This window comes from Oncorhynchus masou, chromosome 11 (genome assembly GCF_036934945.1).
Source record: "Oncorhynchus masou masou isolate Uvic2021 chromosome 11, UVic_Omas_1.1, whole genome shotgun sequence".
NCBI lineage: Eukaryota > Metazoa > Chordata > Actinopteri > Salmoniformes > Salmonidae > Oncorhynchus > Oncorhynchus masou.
This window is the reverse complement of record NC_088222.1, coordinates 8,829,967-8,852,937: the sequence shown is the minus strand read 5'-3', so window position 1 is coordinate 8,852,937 and position 22,971 is coordinate 8,829,967. Positions and strand designations below refer to the sequence as shown.

At 43.1% G+C, this 22,971-nt stretch overlaps 1 protein-coding gene across 1 annotated transcript in view; it reads left to right on the top strand.

Annotated features, from left to right (window-relative positions):
* The window catches only part of LOC135548076 (AF4/FMR2 family member 1-like), a 58,189-nt gene that overhangs the window by 15,985 nt on the left and 19,233 nt on the right, over positions 1–22,971 (top strand). Inside the window, 5 exon segments of the mRNA XM_064977315.1 lie at positions 15,838–15,879; positions 16,467–16,553; positions 16,898–16,934; positions 18,191–18,245; positions 22,687–22,840. Of these exon segments, the coding sequence (XP_064833387.1) occupies positions 15,838–15,879; positions 16,467–16,553; positions 16,898–16,934; positions 18,191–18,245; positions 22,687–22,840 (375 nt within the window).

The window sequence follows — 22,971 nt, the reverse complement described above, 5'->3', positions numbered from 1 at the left end:
TGTTTCTTAGTTGGTTAATATTGAACTTTTGGATGCCTCGACTTGCTCTGGAAAGTAGCTCTTCCAAAGTTTGATCAGCTTAAAACTACAGACGGATAACCATTTTTGGAGAGACAGCATTCAGGCCCAGTGTCGATGTAGCTTATTGACACACTCTGTGAGGCTAGGTCAGCTCAGTGGAAATCATGCAGAACGAAATGTCAGAGATTTGCATGCTCTAGTCTAGTCCTATTCTCTCTCTCTGGGGGGAATATTTCCATAATTGTCTTTGAGACTTTGTTTGTGTCCCAAATGGCACCTTGTTCCCTACCTAGTGTACTACTTTTGAGCGGGGCCCTCATAGGGCTCTGGTCTAAAGTAGTGCACTATAAAGTGAATAGGGTTCCATAGGGCTCTGGTCTAAAGTAGTGCACTATATAGGGAATAGGGTTCCATAGGGCTCTGGTCTAAAGTAGTACACTATATAGGGAATAGGGTTCCATAGGGCTCTGGTCTAAAGTAGTGCACTATATAGGGAATAGGGTTCCATAGGGCTCTGGTCTAAAGTAGTGCACTATATAGGGAATAGGGTTCCATAGGGCTCTGGTCTAAAGTAGTGCACTATAAAGGGAATAGGGTGCCATTTGGGATGCAGACTTTGCGATGGGACCTCACCCTGCCTGTTTACCTGTAGGAGGAACAGACAATGGACACCAACAGAGAAATAATCTGTCCCCTAAATTTAGTGCATTCCACACCTGTGTCCTGTAGTCTCCAATGATAATGAATGCTCACCGAGACAGATGGGTGACCATTTGTCTCAATAAGTGAATGCTGGCATAATTGGTCTAATCGTTAGGAATGTGCGTCTTTTTCCCCTTTTTCAAGATTTCACACTTGTCTTGATACAGGGTCGGCCTAGCGGTTAAGAGCATTGGGCCAGTAACCAAAAGGTCACTGGTTCGAGTCCCTGAAGCCGACGAGGTTAAAAAATAAAATATGTCTGTCTGTGCCCTTGAGCAGTTTCTCCTGTGAGTCTCTGGATCAGAGCTAAATGACTAAGATACAGTACCTTAAGATGGTGTTCATATTCTACTTGTTGCAGCATGAATGCATTTTTTCTTCAAAATCTCACACACGACCCACATAATGACAAAGTGAAAACAACATGTTTTTAGACCTGTTTTCACATTTTATTGAAAGTTAAATATCTAATTGACAAAATTATTCACACACCTTGAGTCAATGTATGTATTGAGTCACCTTGAGTCAATGTATGTATTGAGTCACCTTAGTGACCTTCGGCAGCGATTTTACAGCTGTGAGTCCATTTTCAAGTCTTGCCATAGATTTCTAAAGTAGATTTAAGTCAAAACTGTAACTCGCCAACATCCATTACTTCTTGGTCGGAAACTCCAGTGTAGATTTGTACTTGTTTTAGGTAGAGTTCGACCAATTGTGATTTTTCAACACTGATACTGACTTGGAGGACCAAAAAAAATATATATTTTTGAGAAGAAAGTAAGCTAACGTTTAGGTTCCTTGCTCAAAACACATGAAAGCTGGTGGTTCAGAGAATCTTGTTTCTAATGGTCTGAGATGAGTCTTAAGGTGCTTTTTGACAAACTCCAAGCGGGCTGTCATGTGGCTTCCATCTGCCAATCTACCATAAAGGACTGCTTGGTGTAGTGCTGCAGAGATTTTTGTCCTTCTGGAAGATTCTCCCATCTCCACAGAGGAACTATGGAGCTCTGTCAAAGTGAGCATCGGGTTCTTGTTCACCTCACTGACCAAGGCTCTTCTCCCCCGATTGCTCAGCTTGGCTTGGCGGCCAGCTCTAGGTCTTTGTTGTTCTAAACTTCTTCCATTTAAGAATGATGGAGGTCACTGTGTGGACCTTCAATGCTTCAGACATTTTTTGGTACCCTTCCCCAGATCTGTGCCTCGACACAATTACTGTCTCAGAGCTCTACGGACAATTCCTTCGATCTCATTACTTGGTTTTTGCTCTGACATGCACTGTCAACTGTGGGACATTATATAGACAGGTGTGGCTTTCCAAATCATGTCCAATCAATTGAATTTACCACAGGTGGACTCCAATTAATTTGTAGAAACATCTCTCGGATCGTCAATGGAAACGGGATGCACCTGCGCTCAATGTTCGAGTCTCATAGCAAATGGTCTGAATACTTATGTAAATAAGGTATTTCTGTTTTTGTTTTGAATATATTTGCTAAAATGTCTGAACTGTTTTCTCTGTCATTATGGGGTATTGTGTGTAGGTTGAGGATTTTTATTTTAATACATTTTAACAAAATGTAGAAAAGTCAAGGAGTCTGAATACTTTCCGAATGCACTGTATATAGCACAATCGAATGGTTTTGACCGTTTAGAAGTTTTTATGGAGTGATCCTCTTCTCGATTCGTCCATGCGGTGCGCCTCGCAAAAGAGATTCCTCGTTATACAGGGTTTAGTTGATCATTTCATCTCTAAAAATTACCATATACACTGTTTTTTGTTTAAACAAACACTTCCAAAGCTATTGCTGATGGTGCAATTAAACAATCGACATAACATTTATTGTCAGCCCCGTTCAGCAGGTATAGCCAGATGACTTGCCTCCGGTAGCTTTTATTCCAGTGAAACAGAATTTTCAACAGAGGATAGATGGCAGTAACCAAGGAAATTAAATGGGTTGTCACTCAATGAAGAAGACTCATCAATTGTCACAAAAGATTATATATTTTTGGAGGGTAGAAAGAATAATGTAATCAATAGATTTTGTAACGTTTGAATCCATTTTCGGAGCTATGCAGGCTAGATTTGGACCGATTTCACTTGTAACTATGCATCGACCCCCGATTTTAAATGTTTATCTGTGAATTGTTACAACCCTGCTTGAGTCAACTTGACTAATCGGGTACTGTATGTTTTTGTAGGCCTAACAAATTCACTATGCAATGAATTCATTCCCCCCACTAATCACCTCACGGCCCTCATCATACTTGCAGATCAGATTTATAAAGCCTCAAATCCGACTAGAGAGTTCTCCCTCAGGTTGTTTTCACAGGGTTTCTTCTAGATCAAAATGGGGCTTAGGTGGTGGGCATAGCGAGGGTGTGACCAATGGCGTGGTCTCCGATCTAATATTTTATTGCCCCTCGGTAGCTGAGAACATTTAACTGTTTTAAAGTGGTTCTTCACATTTTGCCATGGGGCGGAGAGAAATCTTTACGGTTTTAAACCTAGTTTCCTGCTATTTTACTCATTTTGCTATGCTTTATGCCGTATTGTTATTCTGAGTGACTCAAACATAGTAATTAAAACCAATCATACCATTACATTTTTTTAAATTTTAGATTCTCCCTGACGATTATTTATATATATATATATATATATATATATATATATTTTTTTTTTATGTTGCCCTTCCAATACTTTTCTATGCATAAACCCTGGAAGAGCTGAGCTTGTTGACGATACTGTTTTGAGCCAAGATTATTCGCCAACTTTCTCTCCACCCAGTGAGGACGTCTTCTGAGAGCAGAGTGGCACACGTCATAGTTTTATTAACCCAGCCATTCCAAGGCTTGTCCACAATCCAAATATATTAACCGTCTCTCTTATGTGGATTGTGGCCAATCCCCCTCTCACCCTCCCTACCCACAGCCCAAGCTGCACCTGCAGCAGCTCTGCTCATTGTTGGGACCCCTTTCTCGCCCTGCCCTGGCCCCTGCCTCGCCCGGCCCTGGTACACGTGGACACTCACCCAGCAGTGCTGATTTGGCAGGCTGCTGTTTCCACCCATTGCGGGCGCTAATCCAGCAGAGGATAGCTGTGTAGTGACTCATAACCCCGAACCTTCAACTCACCCCTCACTCTACAAACTGAACACGAATAGAGCTGACGGGGTCAGATAACTCTCCTAGTCATTGTCAGAGAGGCACATCTGTTCTTGATTATATATTTCTATCCGAACATTCCACAATGTTGTGTCCTACTGAACACACGCAGTCCTGATGTTTCATTGATTTGAATCCATAGTGAATGTCCCGGAGAGTGGGTGATGTAGAGGTGTTTTTTTGTGTCTGGGGTTCCATTGGTTATCGAGCTTGAAGCTGCCTGCTCTCTCCCTCTCCGGCTACTTGAAGCATTGTGCTCCACTCTGCTGTCTAAGCCTTGCCTCAGTCATACAGTAGTGTAATGCTTCTGCGATTTAACAATGGAATTTAGCTCTCTCTCTGTCTCTGTCTCTGTCTCTGTCTCTGTCTGTCTCTCTCTGTCTCTCTCTCTGTGTGTGTTTGCCTGGGCAACTCAGACTCTGAGACACCTGGGAACCTTTGAGTGGGGGCTGAAGGTACGGAGAGAAACTGTTTGGTTCAATAAGTTTCCACATAGACCTATGAACTAAAACTAAAGAAATGCTTGCTTGTGAACAGTCTTCAATACGCTCAGCAAATGTTTTAAGTAAAGTACTGATTACAGAAGTGAAGCCGAGACGAAACATAGTAACGCGTTGGATCTGTAGCACACATGTTGGACATAATGACGTATGCTTAGTAGTGGGGACAGTCAGAAAAGTCTTCTTTTGGGCTCAGTGACGAGGCTGAAGTGAAAGGCGCTTTGAGAAATGGGTGTGTGTTTTTTGTGTGGCTTTGCACTTCAGCAAAACGCCCACACGCGCACACTGTCATCAGGCCCGGCAGTCTGGTGCTTGTTAACACGCAGTGAGACAATCACAGTCAGTAGTAATACATGGTTGTTGAGGAGGCTTCTCTGTAGCCACTGGCCAAACTCAAGGTAGGCCAAACAGATTCCTAGATTTTTATCACACAGTTGTACATTTCTAAGGCTGTATTCAGCCGAATTCTGATGTTTTTCTACTATTTGGTCTTTTAACCAATCAGATCGTTTGTCTATAATTGGGCTGCCTATGTAAACACAGCCTAAGTCTCCTCACCTAGAACTGCAATGCTCAAAGTAGCTAGACTATACTGACTGTCTGGTACACATAAGGAATGCAGTGAGGTGGTGTTGCTATGGTGATTGTTTGTTGTGATCCAGACCTGGTTCCTGTTTGGAAACAGTCCATGCCATTGTACCCCATCCCAGATCCCCAGCGTTGGTTAGTCGTGTGTGTATGTGTGTGTGTGTGTTGGAATGTGGTTGAGCAGTAGTCTGGTGGCCGACTCTACAGTAGTATGGGGTTTGGAAAGAAGGGTGTGTCGTGTTGGCAGTAAATATGATTCATTTTGGCTACGGAGTTAAAAAAAAATAAAAAATATGACTAATCTTGACATTGAGGCACACTGTAGGACTGCCAGGGACCTCGTGATACCATATTATCATGATACTTCGGCGCTGATACAATGTGTGTTACGACTCTATATATTGTAATTCAATGTTCCAAACATTGCTCACCATATGTCTGCTGCAGAGGGACAAGATGGAGACATGAGAAAACAAGTTTTGATCAGTCATGGAAATACTAGCGTAGACATTTTTTCTGCTCACTATTTAAAAACAAGATGGAGAATAAGCTATGAAGGAAAAATACTGGTATTTTGGTTCAGATGCAGCCAACTAGCGCAAAAATGAAATTGCGATATTGTCAAAACGACCGCCCCCTGCCCCCCTTCAAGAGGCTGAAGAAATTTGGTTTGACCCATAAGACCCTCACAAACTTCTGCAGATGCACCAATGAGAGCATTCTGCACCGCCTGCAACCTCACACTGTCTGCCCTCCCAGGAGATCTACAGCACCCGGTGTCACAAGAAGGCGAAGAAGATCAAGGACCTCAGCCACCTGAGCCACGTCCTGTTCACCCTGCTACCATCTAGAAGGTCATTAAGGACCTCAGCCACCTGAGCCACGGCCTGTTCACCCCGCTACCATCTAGAAGATCAAGGACCTCAGCCACCTGAGCCACGGCCTGTTCAGCCTGCTACCATCCAGAAGGCAGAGACAGTACAGGTGTATCAAAGCTGGGACCGAGAGACTGAAAGAAGCTGTTTATCTCCAGGCCATCAAGCTGTTAGTCATCATTAGCTGGCCTTGGTACCCTGCCCAGAACCTTACACTGTCCCTTTAGAGACTGCTGCCCTATATACATAGTCATTGAACACTGGTCACTTGAATAATGTTTACATACTGTTTTACCCACTTCATATGTACATTGTAGACAGTTTTGCCATACATTATCTATACTGAAGAACAAACTTCAATGATTTTACTGAGTTACAATTCATAAAAGGAAATTAGGCCATTTTAAATACCTTTTTGATTAGCATACCTAATTTACTAGCTAGTTAGCTAGAAAGCTAAATGGTTAGCTTATGCCAGATTGGACGGAGTCTGGACAAAGTGAGGGAAATTGTCTCGGAGAAACTGAAGATATACCACAGGAAGATCTGAGTTTGAGTATGCCCATAGGACTGGAAAACCCACCACCGGCCCAGGGTGACAGGCCCAGGCCGATAGTCGCCAAGTTCCTGAGGTTCAAGGACAAGGTAGCGGTTCTGGAAAGCGCAAAGAACTTGAAAGGAGTGTACATCTTCCGCAACGAGGATTACCCTGAAGCTGTGGGCCAGAAGAGAAAATAACTATCCCAGCCATGAAAGCTGCCAGAGCGTGTGGGGACATTGCTTACATCTGATATGACCGGCTCATTGTCCACCCTCCCTCCCAGGAGCCTGGAAGGAATGAGAGAGCCAAGCCTTTGGGTAATGTAGCTTCAACGCTGCAGCGCACACACACGCACACGCAAAATGATTAATGGACTAAATGTATATTTTGTTTTGTTTTCCATATTATGTCTATCTTGGAGAAGCTACCCAAGAAAGGGCTGAAAATAGCCCATATTAATATGTAACCTTAGGAATAAGGTTCATGAAATCAATAACTTGCTAACATCTGATAGCATATATTAGTCGTTTCTGAGACTCGCTTAGATAATTAATTTGATACAGCAGTAGTAACAGGAATGCTTATGGGGGAGGTGTTGCTATATATATTCAGGGCCATATCCCAGTAACGCTAAGAGAAAATCTCATATCAAGTGTTATCGAAGTGTTGTGGTTGCAGGTTCACCTGCCTCATCTAAAGCCTATTATTCTGGGGCGTTGCTATAGGCCACCAAGTGCCAACAGTCAGTATCTAAATAATGTGTGTGAAATGCCCAATGGTGTAAACACAGGTGTGTATTTTCTTTTGGACCTGAATATTGGCTGTCTTTCATCAAGCTATCTGCTCAAGAGGAAGCTTCATTAACCAGTGCCTGTAATCTGATTCAGGTTATTAATCAACCTACCAGGGTGTTTACAAACACGACAGGAACAAGATAATCCACATGCATTGATCACATTTTTACTAATACTGTAGAACTCTCTCCTAAAGCTGTATACACACACATTGGATGTAATGATGACAATATAGTGACTATATCTAGGACAACCAATGTTCCTAAAGCTGGGCCTAAAATAGTCTTAGATCATAGTCACAGCAAAAACTTTTCTATGTGAACGATGTAAAAAATGTGTTGGTCTGATGTGATTTTAATAAGGAACATCCAGACGCTACGCCTTTAATGAATTTATGAAATGGCTTCTTCCAATTATTGATAAACATGCAACTGTGAAACTAACTTTTAAAACTGGCTCCATGGATTGATGACGAATTGAAAAATGGTATGGTTGAAAGATGTTGGAGGGGAGGGGGGGTCAAAAAGACTGGCTAAGTCTGGCTGACTTGCTGGTAATTGTGACTAAACTTAACAAAAATAAGAAACTGTTATGAAGCGAATATCAATGATATGGAAAATAACTTTGGCATACTTTAAATTACGTTATGGGTAGAGAGACACATTGAACTCCATTGAATCAGATGGCCTATTCATTACAAAACTATGTAATGTTGGCTATTATTTTAATGATGGGAAAGTGGGCGAACTTAAGCAGTTAATGCCAACAACGAACAGTGAGCCCATCGTATTCATGCATAAAAAAAATGAATAATGAAAGAAAAGCACTAAGTTATAATTTTGTAAAGTTAGTGTGGGGACAGGTGGAAAAATTATTGCTCAATACTGAACTCCTGGCATTGACAACTGACACGGAACCCAAACCGGCTGCGTGCGTGCGCCATCGTTCAACAATTTATTTTGTCCCCACACACCAAACGCGATCATGACACGCAGGTTAAAATATCGAAACAAACTGAACCAATTACATGAATTTGGGGACAGGTCGAAAAGCATTAAACATTTATGGCAATTTAGCTAGCTTGCATTTGCTAGCTAATTTGTCCTTGTATATAAACATTGAGTTATTTTACCTGAAATGCACAAGGTCCTCTACGCCGACAATTAATCCACACACAACGGTCAACCGAATAATTTCTAGTCATCTCTCCACCTTCCAGGCTTTTTCATCTTTGAACTTATATGGTGATAGCCATCTAAACTTTCATAGTATTACCACTACGGCCAGCAACACAGTTTGTCTTTCAATCACCATGTGGGTATAACCAATGAGGAGATGGCACGTGGGTACCTGCTTCTATAAATAAACCAATGAGGAGAAAGAGGCAGGACTTGCAGCACGATCTGCGTTACAAATAGAACTGACTTCCTTCTGCCACAGGAAAGGAAGAAACCGAGTTCATTAGTGTTAATTGCACCTCAGATTGCAACCCAAATAAATGAGTTCAAGTAACAGACACATCTCAACATCAACTGTTCAGAGGAGACTTTGTGAATCAGGCCTTCATGGTCAAATTGTTGCAAAGGAACCACAACTAAAGGACACCAATAAGTAGAGACTTGCTGGGGCCAAGAAACACGAGCAATGGACATTAGAACGGTGGAAATCTGAGCTTTTGTCTTTTGAGATCTCCACATGTGTGGTTCCCTCCGTGAAGCATGGAGGTGGTGGTGTGATGGTGCTTTGCTCGTGACACTGATTTATTTAGAATTCAAGGCACACGCTACCACAGCGTTCTGCAGCGACATCCCATCTGGTTTGCGCTTAGTCCCACTATCATTTGTTTTTCAAAAGGACAATGACCCAGCACACCTCCAGGCTGTGTAAGGGCTATTTGATCAAGAATGAGAGTGATGAGTGCTGCATCAGATTACCTGGCCTCCACAATCGCCCAACCTCAACCCAATTGAGATGGTTTGGGGGGAGTTGGACCACAGAGTGAAGGAAAAGCAGCCAACAAGTGCTCAGCATATGTGGGAACTACTTCAAGCTAAGCTGGTTGAGAGAATGCCAAGAGTGCAAAGCTGTCAATGCAAAGGGTGGCTACTTAAGAAATCAAAATATATTTTTGAGTTACTACATGATTCCATGTGTTTATTTCATAGTTTTGATATCTTCAATATTACTCCACAATAGTAAAAATAAAAACCCTTGAGTGAACCGGTGTCCAAACTTGACTGGTACTGTACACGTTAGCAACCACAGTTAATGAGGCCACCGAAGCCCATAACGAAGAGTTTTGGAATGGGTGGGCAGTATTAAGCTCGTCCTGAGCATCTCTTACAACTTAAGGCGTTGTATTTGGTACAATCATTCCCTAAGCGTTAGACCTCCGCTGAATCTGGTAGTGAATGGTGTGGCTGTTGAACAAGTTGAGGAAACTAAATTGCTTGTTGTAACCTTGGCTTGTAAACTGTCATGGTTTGAACATATAGATTCAGTGGTTGTAAAGATAGGGAAAGGTCAGTCCGTAGTAGATGTTCTGCTTTTTTGACACACTACACAAAGCAAGTCCTGCCGTCTCTAGTTTTATCTTGATTATTGTCCAGTCGTGGTCAAGTGCTGTTAAAAAATACAGTTAAGCTTTAGCTGGCCCATTTGTAATCAGAGAGCTGATGATAGATACTATACTACTATAAATACTATGCTTGCCAGTCTCTCTTGGCTAAGAGTTGAGTAGCGACTGTCTGCATCACTTCTTCTTTTTATAAGATAGTGTTGATAAAGCACAGCTCTGAAACGCACACTTACCACACCAGAGATGCCACCAAGGGTCTCTTCACAGTCCCCAAATCCAGAACAAATTCAAGAAGGCATTCAGTATTTTATATAGAGCCCTTATTGCATGCAACTCTGTTCCATCTCATATTTCTCAAATAAACAGCAAACCTGTTTAAAAAAAAAAAAGCTACATCGACCCCACATGACACACGGCCTCTCCCTTATTTCACCTAGGTAGTTTGTGTGAATGTATTGATATTAGAGGTCGGACGATTGTGATTTTTCAACGCCGGTGCCGATTTATTGGAGGACCCCCCCCCCCAAAAAAAAAAAGCCGATACCGATTTAATCGGCTTATTATTATCATTTTTAATATATATTTGTATTAATGACAATTACAACAATACTGAATGAAAGAAAGTGCGATATGTGCCATGTAAGAAAGCTAACATTTAAGTTCCTTGCTCAGAACATGAGAACATATGAAATGCTGGTGGTTCCTTTTAGCAGTTTTCAATATTCCCCAGGTAAGAAGTTTTAGGTTGTAGTTATTATACTATTTCTCTCTATACCATTTGTATTTCATATAAACCTTTGACTATTGGATGTTCTAATAGGTGTTCTAATTGCCAGCCTAATCTCGGGAGCTGATTGGCTTGAAGTCATAAACAGCGCAATGCTTGAAGCATTGTGAAGAGCTGCTGGCAAAGAGCTGCCTGCTCTTTTTTCTGGCTCTCACAGACCTGTAACTTCTTCTTTAAGAGGCTCTTCGCCTCTTAAAGAAGAAGTTACAGGTCTGTGAGAGCCAGAAATCTTGCTTGTTTGTAGGTGACAAAATACTTATTTTCCACCATAATTTGCAAATAAATTCATCCTACAATGTGATTTTCAGGAGAAAAAAAATCTAATTTTGTCTGTCATACAGGCCTCATCTTTTTAAGTGGGAGAACTTGCACAATTGGTGGCTGACTAAATACTTTTTTTTGCCCCACTGTATAAACTTTGATTTACATGTTAGGTTGGGATGCCCCTCTCTCTTTGCCCAGCTCCAGCTGGTGCAGTTCTGTCTGAGCAGTAGTAGCCAGCGAACACACACACACACACACACACACACACACACACACACACACACCTCTTCTAAAGACTAAATCCTGAAAACCTTGATGTGTGCCTATCTACATTTAATGACCTAGTCAGCACTGGTTGGCTAAGTATTAAGTGGCTCTCCGGTCCAGGCTGTGTTTGTGCTGCGGTGTGGCATTGTTCACTCCAACAGAGAGAAAAGCCCCCCCCCCCCCCCACCCCTCCCCTCCACGCTTAGTGCTGTTTGTGTGGTAGCCAGCCAGGCAGCTATTGACCTCAGCTGCCACTGAGAGCTTGCCAGCAGCAGTTCTCCACTCAGCCCTCCCTTCAGCAGCACAATACATTTGCTTTGTCATCACCACCTTACGTAACTATCGCTGTGACCTGAGTGAAGACCACTTTTGGGCCTCTTATCTGAAACATGGAAACCTGAGGAGGAGGAGGGGGGGTGGGGGGGTGGAGACATGTCACACAACACCATGTTTTGTGCTGAAGCTTTTTGTTGTTGAGAAGAATTACCGTATCGGGGACATAATCCCTTGCATAGTTTTTATAAACAAATATTTCACTTCAAGATGGTATGTTGGAGTACAGTAGTTGTTAGGCACTAACCCCTAACCACTGTTATGGTGCAGCAGTCGTCTGAGGAGAGAAGTCTGATTGTAATTGCCTGTGGTTTGCCATTCTACTGTTGTGGTGTTTGTCCCAAAATGGCACCCTATCCCCTACATAGTGCACTACTTTTGATTAGAAACCATAGGGCCCTGGTCAAAAATAGTGCTCTATATGGGGAATTTGGGGACGTAGCCTAGGAGTCGGTGGGTAAGCGTCTGAGTGCTGTTATGTTGATGAATCAGTCTGACAGACAAAACAAATGAAACACCTACACGGTTGAATTAAAACTAATTAACTCACTGTTGTGTGTAGAGGGGTGCTTGAGCTATGCAACCGACTTCATCTTAACCACATTACACTCCCGAGTAATGCAACAATTAACAAGCATGTGCAGACGAGGGGGTTATTCTTCTCGTCTGTAGGCTACACTCCTTTCAGTTTTAGCTTCAAGACAAAAGCTCAGAGTTGCTAACAGCATGTCTTCATCAAGTAACATTAGCCTCTAAAAAAATTCATATTCATCTGAGGGTTAATCGTTACAGTACACTTACTGTACAACATTACAACAAACCAGACTGCATTTTCAGCAATATCATGCAAAAACATTACATATGGCAAAAGCAAATTGTGACGGAAAACGGGGGTATAAGTGAATTCACTGCGTCAGGCTGTTTCATATGGAAGCTATACCCACCACCAAAAAGCATTTGTCAACGTTCTGCCGTCTGATCAACTGCAGCCTACTGACGACAACCACAGGTAGCCTAGAGCAGCCTACTGACGACAACCACAGGTAGCCTAGAGCTGACGACAACCACAGGTAGCCTAGAGCTGACGACAACCACAGGTAGCCTAGAGCTGACGACAACCACAGGTAGCCTAGAGCTGACGACAACCACAGGTAGCCTAGAGCTGACGACAACCACAGGTAGCCTAGAGCTGACGACAACCACAGGTAGCCTAGAGCTGACGACAACCACAGGTAGCCTAGAGCTGACGACAACCACAGGTAGCCTAGAGCTGACGACAACCACAGGTAGCCTAGAGCTGACGACAACCACAGGTAGCCTAGAGCTGACGACAACCACAGGTAGCCTAGAGCTGACGACAACCACAGGTAGCCTAGAGCTGACGACAACCACAGGTAGCCTAGAGCTGACGACAACCACAGGTAGCCTAGAGCTGACGACAACCACAGGTAGCCTAGAGCTGACGACAACCACAGGTAGCCTAGAGCTGACGACAACCACAGGTAGCCTAGAGCTGACGACAACCACAGGTAGCCTAGAGCAGCCTGCTGACGACAACCACAGGTAGCCTAGAGCAGCCTACTGACGACAACCACAGGTGCAGAAAGCCTAGATCCCATCTGGTCCAGGGGAAAGCTATGTATTTATAGCCTAAAATAGGCCAATTTTTATTTGTGTTCTGAGAAAATGTGAATGGTCAAATTTGGTTTATATTCAAGCTTCAGGTGGTTAGGCTACCTACGCCTTTTTAATCCAAGATGATTGACTGGCATGAATCAATCAACGCAATAGTGATGAAATACTGAGTTATTTTTTTTTTTTTAATTACAGATGAAAAGGCCTTCACGATGCAACCCTGCATACAGCCAGTTCAGTCAGCCCTGTACATTTTTGTACAATCGCAGTTGTCTCTTTGTCTGTGTAAAGGGTCTGGAGTTGGTTAGGTTAAAAACAATTTCCCCACTACATCTGGGACCCGTGGTGACACCTCTGAAATCACCACACAATGTTACAAATGAAAGACAATACAAATAGGATATGTTGACGGTATCGTCATAAAAATATATATATTAAAAAGTTGGTGATTAGGATGGGTTCCATAGTTTTAGGCAGCTACTGCAGAATTTAACACGCTGTTACTGCACTTTTCAGTTAAACTCTCTCAAATATTCAGAACATTTCTACATTTTCAGATTTTACAAAAATCTGCTGCATTCCACCAAGCAGGCCTTTATGGTAGAGTGGCCAGACGGAAGCCACTCCTCAATAAAGGTACCATATTGTCATACTTGAGTAAAAGTAAAGATACCTTAATAGAAAATGAGTCAAGTAAAAATGGAAGTCACCCTTTAAAAAAAGTTTTAAATATACCTAGGTATCAAAAGTAAGAATATAAATCATTTCAAATTCCTTATGTTAAGCAAACTAGATGGCACTTTATAAATAAATAATAATATTACGGATAGCCCCTGGCTATCCAACACTCAGGCATAATTTACAAACAAAGCATTTGTATTTAGTGAGTCCGTCAGATCAGAGGCAGTAGGGATGATCAGGGATGTTTTCTTGATGAATGCATATATTTGACCATTTTCCTGAAAGTACTGAGTAAAGGGTCTGAATACTTTTGTAAATATGATATTTCCTGTGGGTTTTTTTTTAAAGTTCATGTATTGTGTGTGAATTGACGGGGGGGGGGGGTCTCAATACTACCCAATTGCACTGTATGTGCCTTCTGTTTCAGTCTACAATGCCCACACGCTTCGTTAGAACAGAGTGGACGAGATCAGACAGTAAGACTGGGGGGAAAGAACCTCAATGATGAGCTGCTTTTCTACACAGATTTAAATGATTTGCCTGATGATCTTCTGAACTTCCCAAAACCTTTCTGATGTAATTTCAGTCACTTTAAATCATGGTTCTTTCACAATAAAAGACCGTCAAAAGTACTGCTAGACTGATTTGTAATTGACTGTCATAACACAAATTTAAAAAATATATATATATATTAAAAAAAAAAAAATTGTTAAATTGCCACTAGATTATATCACTTTTCTACATAGTGTGGTCACATATTTTTTTTTAAATCAAAATGGGGTCAAGGGTAAAATATGTTTGGGAACCCCTGGTCTAGCTTTTATTTTGGTGATTTGTTAGTTCCCAAAGATGGTTATTTAATAATATACTGGTCCATGATCTTTTCTACGTGTTAGATATCTATGCGTTTTATATCTGGCTGTAGTAGTTTGTTTACACTTGAAAGCATATTTTCATCCCAATGTATAGTTTTTATTTTATTTTTTTCAAGATTTTAACACTGTTTGGTCTTAGGCGACCCTGAAAAAAAACACTTAGGTGACCCGCCCAAGGATTACAATGGCATAAAAATCCCTGACATGGTGTAATTTAGGCCTACATCTTTTAAAAGTCTGTCTTTGGTACTCTATTGGCTTCTGAAACCAGTCAGTTGAAATGTTTCACTGAAAACTGCTTGTCTCAGCTGACTAAACTGAAGTGACAACAGAATACTGTTGTTTGTGTTGTCAGAATGTGTCCCAGAATGTTAATCTGATCAAATAATTTGACGCGCGCTACATCGTTCCTGCCTTTTTTACATTCCTATCAATGAATAGCCTAAATCATGTAAGCCTTAGTTGACATGTCTGTGCACTCAAGACATTGCTGTTCTTATTAAGAAACAACTTAAAACATTGCTGTAAACAATTATCTCAAATCCTGAACATGTATTATTTGTTAGTGTGACATACAATGACGAGAGAGAACTAAAAAGGCAAGCTGTTAAATATGAAAATCCACCAAAAAAAAAAGCTAATTCTTTGATTGTCCGAACTTGAACTGAAATCCTGTGACCACCTTTGAGCTCTGAGATTCCGATTATGGATGACACACACACACACACACACACACACACACTCACACACACACACTCACACTCACACTCACACTCACACTCACACTCACACTCACACTCACACTCACACTCACACTCACACTCACACTCACACTCACACTGTCCTGGCCCGGCCCCAGTCTGAGCTCTGAGATTCCAATTATGGATGACACACACACACACACACACACACACACACTCACACTCACACTCACACTCACACTGTCCTGGCCCGGCCCCAGTCTGAGCTCTGAGATTCCAATTATGGATGACACACACACACACACACACACACACACACACCCTGTCCTGGCCCCAGTCTGACCTCTGAGAAGGGGCCTCTTCTCAAGCTGGACTGTATCGGGACTGTATCGGGTGCGTGTGTGTGTGTCAGGGAAAGTCACTTGATCGTAGTTGTTTCAGTGCATTTACCACCATGCATGTATGTGTTTTGTTCAAGCTTCCCCTATTGGCTGGTTTCTGTGTCACTCAAACAGTGTTGTGCTGCCTTCCAGACGCTGTCACATGAAGCTGACTGTGTGGAAGACATTCTGAGGGTAAGCACTTCTCAAATCTTTACTAATGAATCGTGTAGAGGTGGAGGTTGCTCAGTTTGCTAGTGTTCATTATCATCGTGGCTAAAAGAGGGATTTAGTTGCTGAGCACATGGCCACTTTTCACATTCCTGTGTTAAATCCAACCCATGTTTAAAGAGCTAGCTGGCATTTATTCAGGACAGAACCCCACTTCATGTGCTGTATGAATGAGTCCTCCTCGTCCTGCTGGATAGGGTAGTTAGTCATGCTGGATAGGGTAGTTAGTCCTCCTCGTCCTGCTGGATAGGGTAGTTAGTCCTGCTGGATAGGGTAGTTAGTCCTCCTCGTCCTGCTGGATAGGGTAGTTAGTCCTCCTCGTCCTGCTGGATAGGGTAGTTAGTCCTCCTCGTCCTGCTGGATAGGGTAGTTAGTCCTCCTCGTCCTGCTGGATAGGGTAGTTAGTCCTCCTCTCTGGGTCCGGCTGGGTAGCGTAGTTGGTCCTCTCTGGGTCCTGCTGGGTAGGGTAGTTGGTCCTCTCTGGGTCCTGCTGGGTAGGGTAGTTAGTCCTCCTCGCTGGGTTGACTCCCCTCTCTCTCTGCCTCCTTCAGGAAATGACCCACTCCTGGCCTCCTCTCCTGACTGCCATTCAGACGCCCAGCACAGTTGAGCCCTCCAAGTTCTCCTTCCCAGTCAAGGTGAGCCTGAAGGCCCTCTGCGTTGCCTGAGATGCACAACCTACGCAACTACACACTATTGTATTAGCTTTAGGTATCCAACCTTAAACACTTCAGGCCATGGGTTCTACTCTACTAGCAACTTAGAATCCCCCCCCAAAAAAAATGTTTTTTTTAAAAATAAATCTACACGCGTGTTCCACTTAGTCAGTCATTCACAGCACCTACACTACATACGTTAATCATCAGTGTTGTAGTCTGTTGTCGTAGATTCTGAGGGAAAGCATAATGCCTCCCTTGTCGTGTGTGTGTGTGTGTGTGTGTGTGTCACTAAGGCTGGTCGCCTCTACTTTGTCCCCTCACAGGAAGCACAGCATGTCCCACCTGCGTCTCCAGGACAAAGTAAGTCAATGTGAAGGATTGGGAGTGTATACTCACTGGATATACCATATTACAACACGTTAATGTGGGGGATTGGGAGTCTATACTCACTGGATATACCATATTACAACACGTTAATGTGGGGGATTGGGAGTCTATACTCACTGGATATACCATATTACAACACGTTAATGTGGGGGATTGGGAGTCTATACTCACTGGATATACCATATTACAACACGTTAATGTGGGGGATTGGGAGTGTATACTCACTGGATATACCATATTACAACACATTAATGTGGGGGATTGGGAGTGTATACTCACTGGATATACCATATTACAACACATTAATGTGGTGGGATTGGGAGTCTATACTCACTGGATATACCATATTACAACATGTTAATGTGGGGGATTGGGAGAGTATACTCACTAGATATACCATATTACAACATGAAGTTGAACACTAGCTCAGCAATGTACTTCTCAAAGTAGAACAAGGCTTTTATTAGCTCGTTGGCAGTTGATGGGGGGTTGCTCTTATGCAGCCCTGTTTCCGTAGTTGTGCTGTAAATGCCAGCTGGGTGCCCTCTCTTGCTTTATCTACATTTTTTTTCTCTGTGTGTGTCTTGCTCTCTCTCCTTCCTTCCCTTTCACTCTCTCTTTCTCAATCCACCACAACGACACCTTCCCTTTTGGTGTCAGATTGTATTATCCTCATGACAGAGGAGACTTTAAAAACCCTCCCATGGCCTCTTAACATCAAAACTACTGGAGAATGGTCACTTCCTCCACTCCTGTCGCTCGCTCTCTTATGCTCTCTTTCGCTCTCTTTCGCTCGCTCGTCCTCTTTCGCTCGCTCGCACTCTCTTTCGCTCGCTCGTCCTCTTTCGCTCGCTCGCACTCTCTTTCGCTCGCTCGCACTCTCTTTCGCTCGCTCGTCCTCTTTCACTTGCTCGATCTTTCTTTCGCTCGCCCTCTATCTATTGTCATCGCCGGCGGACGCCGTCACAAACACTTAAACCTCTGGTCCCCCGCAGTTAGAAAGTTGTTGATCACAGCCATGTTGTTCATCTCCCCGTCTATTGAACTGGATGGCCAAGAAATAATAAACCGCTAGCTTCTCTCAAATGAGCTCTGACCCTTGATTGACCTCGTATTGCCTGGATCTCCTCCACTGAGCTCACTGGCCCGTGATGTTGTTTATCGCTGCGTCCTTTATTCTGTCTGCGTTTTTAGTAATGATGTTTTGGTGTTCCCTCTTCTCTTCCCAGAACACTATGGATCACCTCCACTAGCCCCGCCCTCCATCTGTCAACAGAGCTCATGGTGAGTATACCATTCTCACCCTGTGTCAAGTCCCCAACAAGGGGCTACGCTGTGCCCCAGGCCCTTCCGTTTGGGTTGAAAACGTTGCGGTGACCCTATGTAGTGTGTATAGATGTGTATAGATACAGATTAGAGGTTTCACTGGCAGATTTTTAACATTTATTTATTTACTTTAATTTTACCCCTTTTTCTCCCCAATTTCGTGGTGTATTTTTTAAAAAAAAAATTTTTTTTTTTGTAGCTACTATCTTGTCTCATCGCTACAACTCCCATACGGGCTCGGGAGAGACGAAGGTTGAAAGTCATGCGTCCTCCGATACACAACCCAACCGAGCCGCACTGCTTCTTAACACAGCGCGCATCCAAGCCGGAAGCCAGCCGCACCAATGTGTCGGAGGAAACACAGTGCACCTGGCGACCTGGTTAGTGTGCACTGCGCCCGGCCCGCCACAGGAGTCGCTAGTGCGCGATGAGACAAGGACTGGCCAAAACCCTCCCGAACCCGGACGACGCTAGGCCAATTGTGCATCGCCCCACGGTTGCGGCCGGTTACGACAGAGCCTGGACGCGAACCCAGGGTATCTGGTGGCACAGCTGGCGCTGCAGTACAGTGCCCTTAACCACTGCGCCACCCGGGAGGCCCTTCACCGGTAGATTTTACCCCCCTGCTCACAGATTAGAGGTTTCACCGGCAGGAGCCTCTGTCACATATTCCATTTCTCTCTCTGCAGACTGAGCCTGCAGAGGGCCAGTGTCCTCACACGGCCGTGTGTGTCACAGTTTCTTATCTAAACACCTTTCTGTGTGTTGTAGTAGAACACAGCTGGGTAGATTCCCACCCCGTCTCTTTAACGTCAGTGAGGACATATGGTCAACAACAAAAAAAAAACAGCCGCGAAATTACATACCAAAACTATTGAGATGAGATGAAGTCCCCTTTACAATATGACATACCAAAACGCCATGTCATGCATGCACCTCACCTGTGTGTGATGGGGTCCTCCGAAACAAAGTGTCCCCCAAGTGACGTCCCCCCACAACACCTGGGCACAGGAAGGAGTCGAGGGCTCGGGCTCGTGGGCCCCAAGCGTAAACGGCTTCTGTTGGTGTATGCACCCAGGGGACAGTCCTATTACAATAGACAGGTGGGCTGACAATCCTATTTCTAGCTACAGTACAGGTTGGGTGAAAGAGCTCTACCGTGTCCCCTTTCACTCACCTACACCTTGTTTTTAATTAATTGTATTCTCCTTTTTTTTCTCAACCCTTCATCAACACAATATTTAGTGATCGTAAACTCGTCCGCCCCGCGGATATAACCACGGTTGACCACTGGTTATGAGTCAACACGCGCATCATTATCCTCCGCTCACTCTTAGGGGGCCAAATATTTTGCTAGCTCATGAAATGTGTCCATCTCATGTCAAATTGCAGCTATGCCACCGAGCCTTGGCTATATGAATTTGTGTAGGTAGCCCTCAACACAGGGTTTATAGCGACGTCGCAGGGGAAAATCACCATCTTTAACTAGGGCTGTTCTGGTGACCGTATTACCACCACACCGGGAGTCATGACCGCAGTAAAATACAGGTTGGGTGGATGGTGAAAGAGCTCTACAGTGTCCCCCTTTTTCACTCACCTACACCTGAAAACCGGAAGGTTCCCAAATCTCCACAGTAGAACTCTGGAGCTCTGTCAGAGTGACAGGCATGCCTGAAGGATTTCTTTTTGCCTGCTTTTAGATATGTTCCTGCTTATCACTTCCAACATTTTGGTAGGCTAATTGTTAGTCAACTTTGTCTATAATTAGATACATACAGCTTCTCCTCTGTCATTATATGTTGCCCTGGAAGTCTAAATCAACCCTTGCTCACCAGAATGTCATAAATCGATAGAATGAATGCTTCAATTTAGTTTGACAACTGTGTAAAAAGTATTCCTTTGTCATCTCTGCTTCTTTCGTGGAGCAAAGATGTTTAGGGACCGGAGAGAAAATGCAAAAACAAAAAAAATATTTTCCTTCTAAACTTTTGACCGGTGGTAAGGAAATAGAAATCTGTGAAAAACGACTCAACATGTTTCTGATAATATTTGTTTGGCCTGGATGAATAGTATAAATTAAAATATCAGCTTTTATGACGTTGGTGAAGAAAGTACCTCTACAGATGATATCGAAATTTCACACTCTCTCAAAATTCTGAAAGAAAGAAATCATATTTCTCCACTCTTGTTCCCGAGTGAAAATGTTGCCTTTTAATTTGGTGTGTCATGGTAATGCAAGGAATGCTTAATTCTGCAGGAGTTAAGATTAAGGCGATGTGAGAGGTTCAAGACGTACAGTCAGTGTCCAGATTTTAGTTTACATTTCACCCATCTGAACAGTATCCCTGCAAGTTCCCTTAGGCCTATTAAGAAGTACCCGTCTTGTGACTGTCGAAATATGTATAGCGCCTCACAATCATCACGCATAACATCACTGCTATCATCCTTTTTTTTTTACCACGTCACCAAATCTTTAGCAAACATTTATTTATTTTCAACTCTCTTTTTCTTTTACTGAATTTAAACTCCGACATTGTCCTTTTTTGTCTTGTAGGCAGGCTATTTGGCGTGAGTGCAATTATGCCTTAGGCTTTTAGTCAATGATGCCAGATAGCCGAAAATAAATACCTAAATATAGCCTGTAGATATACATTTCACAAGAATTATACATTTATGGTTTTTAAGGAATTGTATGATCTTTATTCAACCCGCCCGCCCTTCATCCACAATATTTAGTGACCCTAAACTCGTCCGCCCCGTGGATATAACCACGGTTGACCACTGGTTATGAGTCAACACGCGCATCATTATCCTCCGCTCACTCTTAGGGGGCCAAATATTTTGCTAGCTCATGAAATGTGTCCATCTCATATGTCAAATTGCAGCTATGCCACCGAGCCTTGGCTATATGAATTTGTGTAGGTAGCCCTCAACACAGGGTTTATAGCGACGTCGCAGGGGAAAATCACCATCTTTAACTAGGGCTGTTCTGGTGACCGTATTACCGCCACACCGGGAGTCGTGACCGCAGTGCAATTCCACGTGACCGTTGGGTCTCGTTTGTAGTATCCAACTCGCTAACAACCTTCAGGTGTACTAATGGCCTGGAACTCAGGGATCTAGTGTCCCTCTAACCAAAATCTAAAGTCACATCAAGTCACAGTATCGTGCTTTTAAAACTCACCTCACTGTGATTTGATCAATTTAAAGATGGAAGTTCAACAGCAGGTTGAAACTGAGTGTAAAACATGGTCATTGTGGATGTTGTTTCAAAGCCGAACATAATGAAACAGACGGCGCTTTCTAAGGTGGTGATTCATTCCAAAACACCGATATGAATATTAGTTAATGCATATGCATAGGCCTATATATGAGCCCAATCATAGCCTACTGCATATTACGGGTGGCAGAAAAACGTTTACAAATGTGTTTTTTTTTAACCTTAGTCAACTTACCTGGTAAAATAAAATGAGGACACATTCTCATTTACAGCAACGACCTGGGGAATAGTTACAGGGGAGAGGAGGGGATGAATGGACCAATTTGGAAGCTGGGGATGATTTGGTGACCATGATGGTACGAGGGCCAGATTGGGAATTTATCCAGGACACCAGGGTTAACACCCATACTCTTATAAGTACCATGGGATCTTTAGTGACCACAGAGCGTCAGGACGGACACCCGTTTTAACGTCCCATCTGAAAGAAGACGCCCTACACTGTGTAATTTTTTTTAAAGATGTCTTTGGTACGTAATTGGTCTAGCTAGCCTATACTCCAAAATTAAACATTCCAGTAATCACCTTTTTCAGTGTGGACTGTGTTATTATGTATAGTGGATGGTTATCTTATGCTACACATCACATTTATGCTCGCTCAACATAGCCACTTCATATGAGCACTCGGTCCGCAATGGACTGGCCTACAGCCTGTGGCATGGTGCACAGCCACTTATACAAGGGTGTGTCTAATCCTGAATGCTGATTAGTTAAAACCGCATTCCAGCCGGTGTCTATTCCACAAATTACCACTGGCTAAATCTATGATCTTAAAATGCCTATTTACTCTGTTCCATCTGACTGCAAACCACTTTTTGTGATGGTGAATATGAAATGGATTTTATTAGACATTAATATGAATATGAAATGGATTTTATCAGACCATAATCGGCTGACAAAATGTCATCACCGATTCACCCCTAATCTTAACTCGATACATTGCTTTTTTTTATAAAACATTATTGCTTTTTTTTGTCATGCTGTGTCAGGATATGAAACTTTCATTCTTAACCTGCTTATCTGATTTTAATCTGGGTCTGTCTCTGTGTTCTCTGGTTGCAAGTGACTCTACTCGGTCTCAGTATGGTTGTAACCCTGTTCTTTCTCTTTCTGGTCCCCCAGTACGGTTACAGCAGCACATTCCAGTGGGGTGGAGTCAGCCAGCTCCAGTGACTCTGAGAGCAGCTCAGGGTCGGAGTCAGGCAGTGAGAGCAGTGAGAGTGGGACAGAGGCCCCCCCACAGCCCCTCAGGAGTAGTAGCCCACCTGTGACAAAGGTACAATCACACAGCACACTGATTAGTCATGCACTCAGAACACTTAAGTAACGTGCTTTGATCATATATACACTGTGGGGTCAAATTTCCTGGACACATTAAAGTCATGGAATAAAATAAACTTGCTCAAT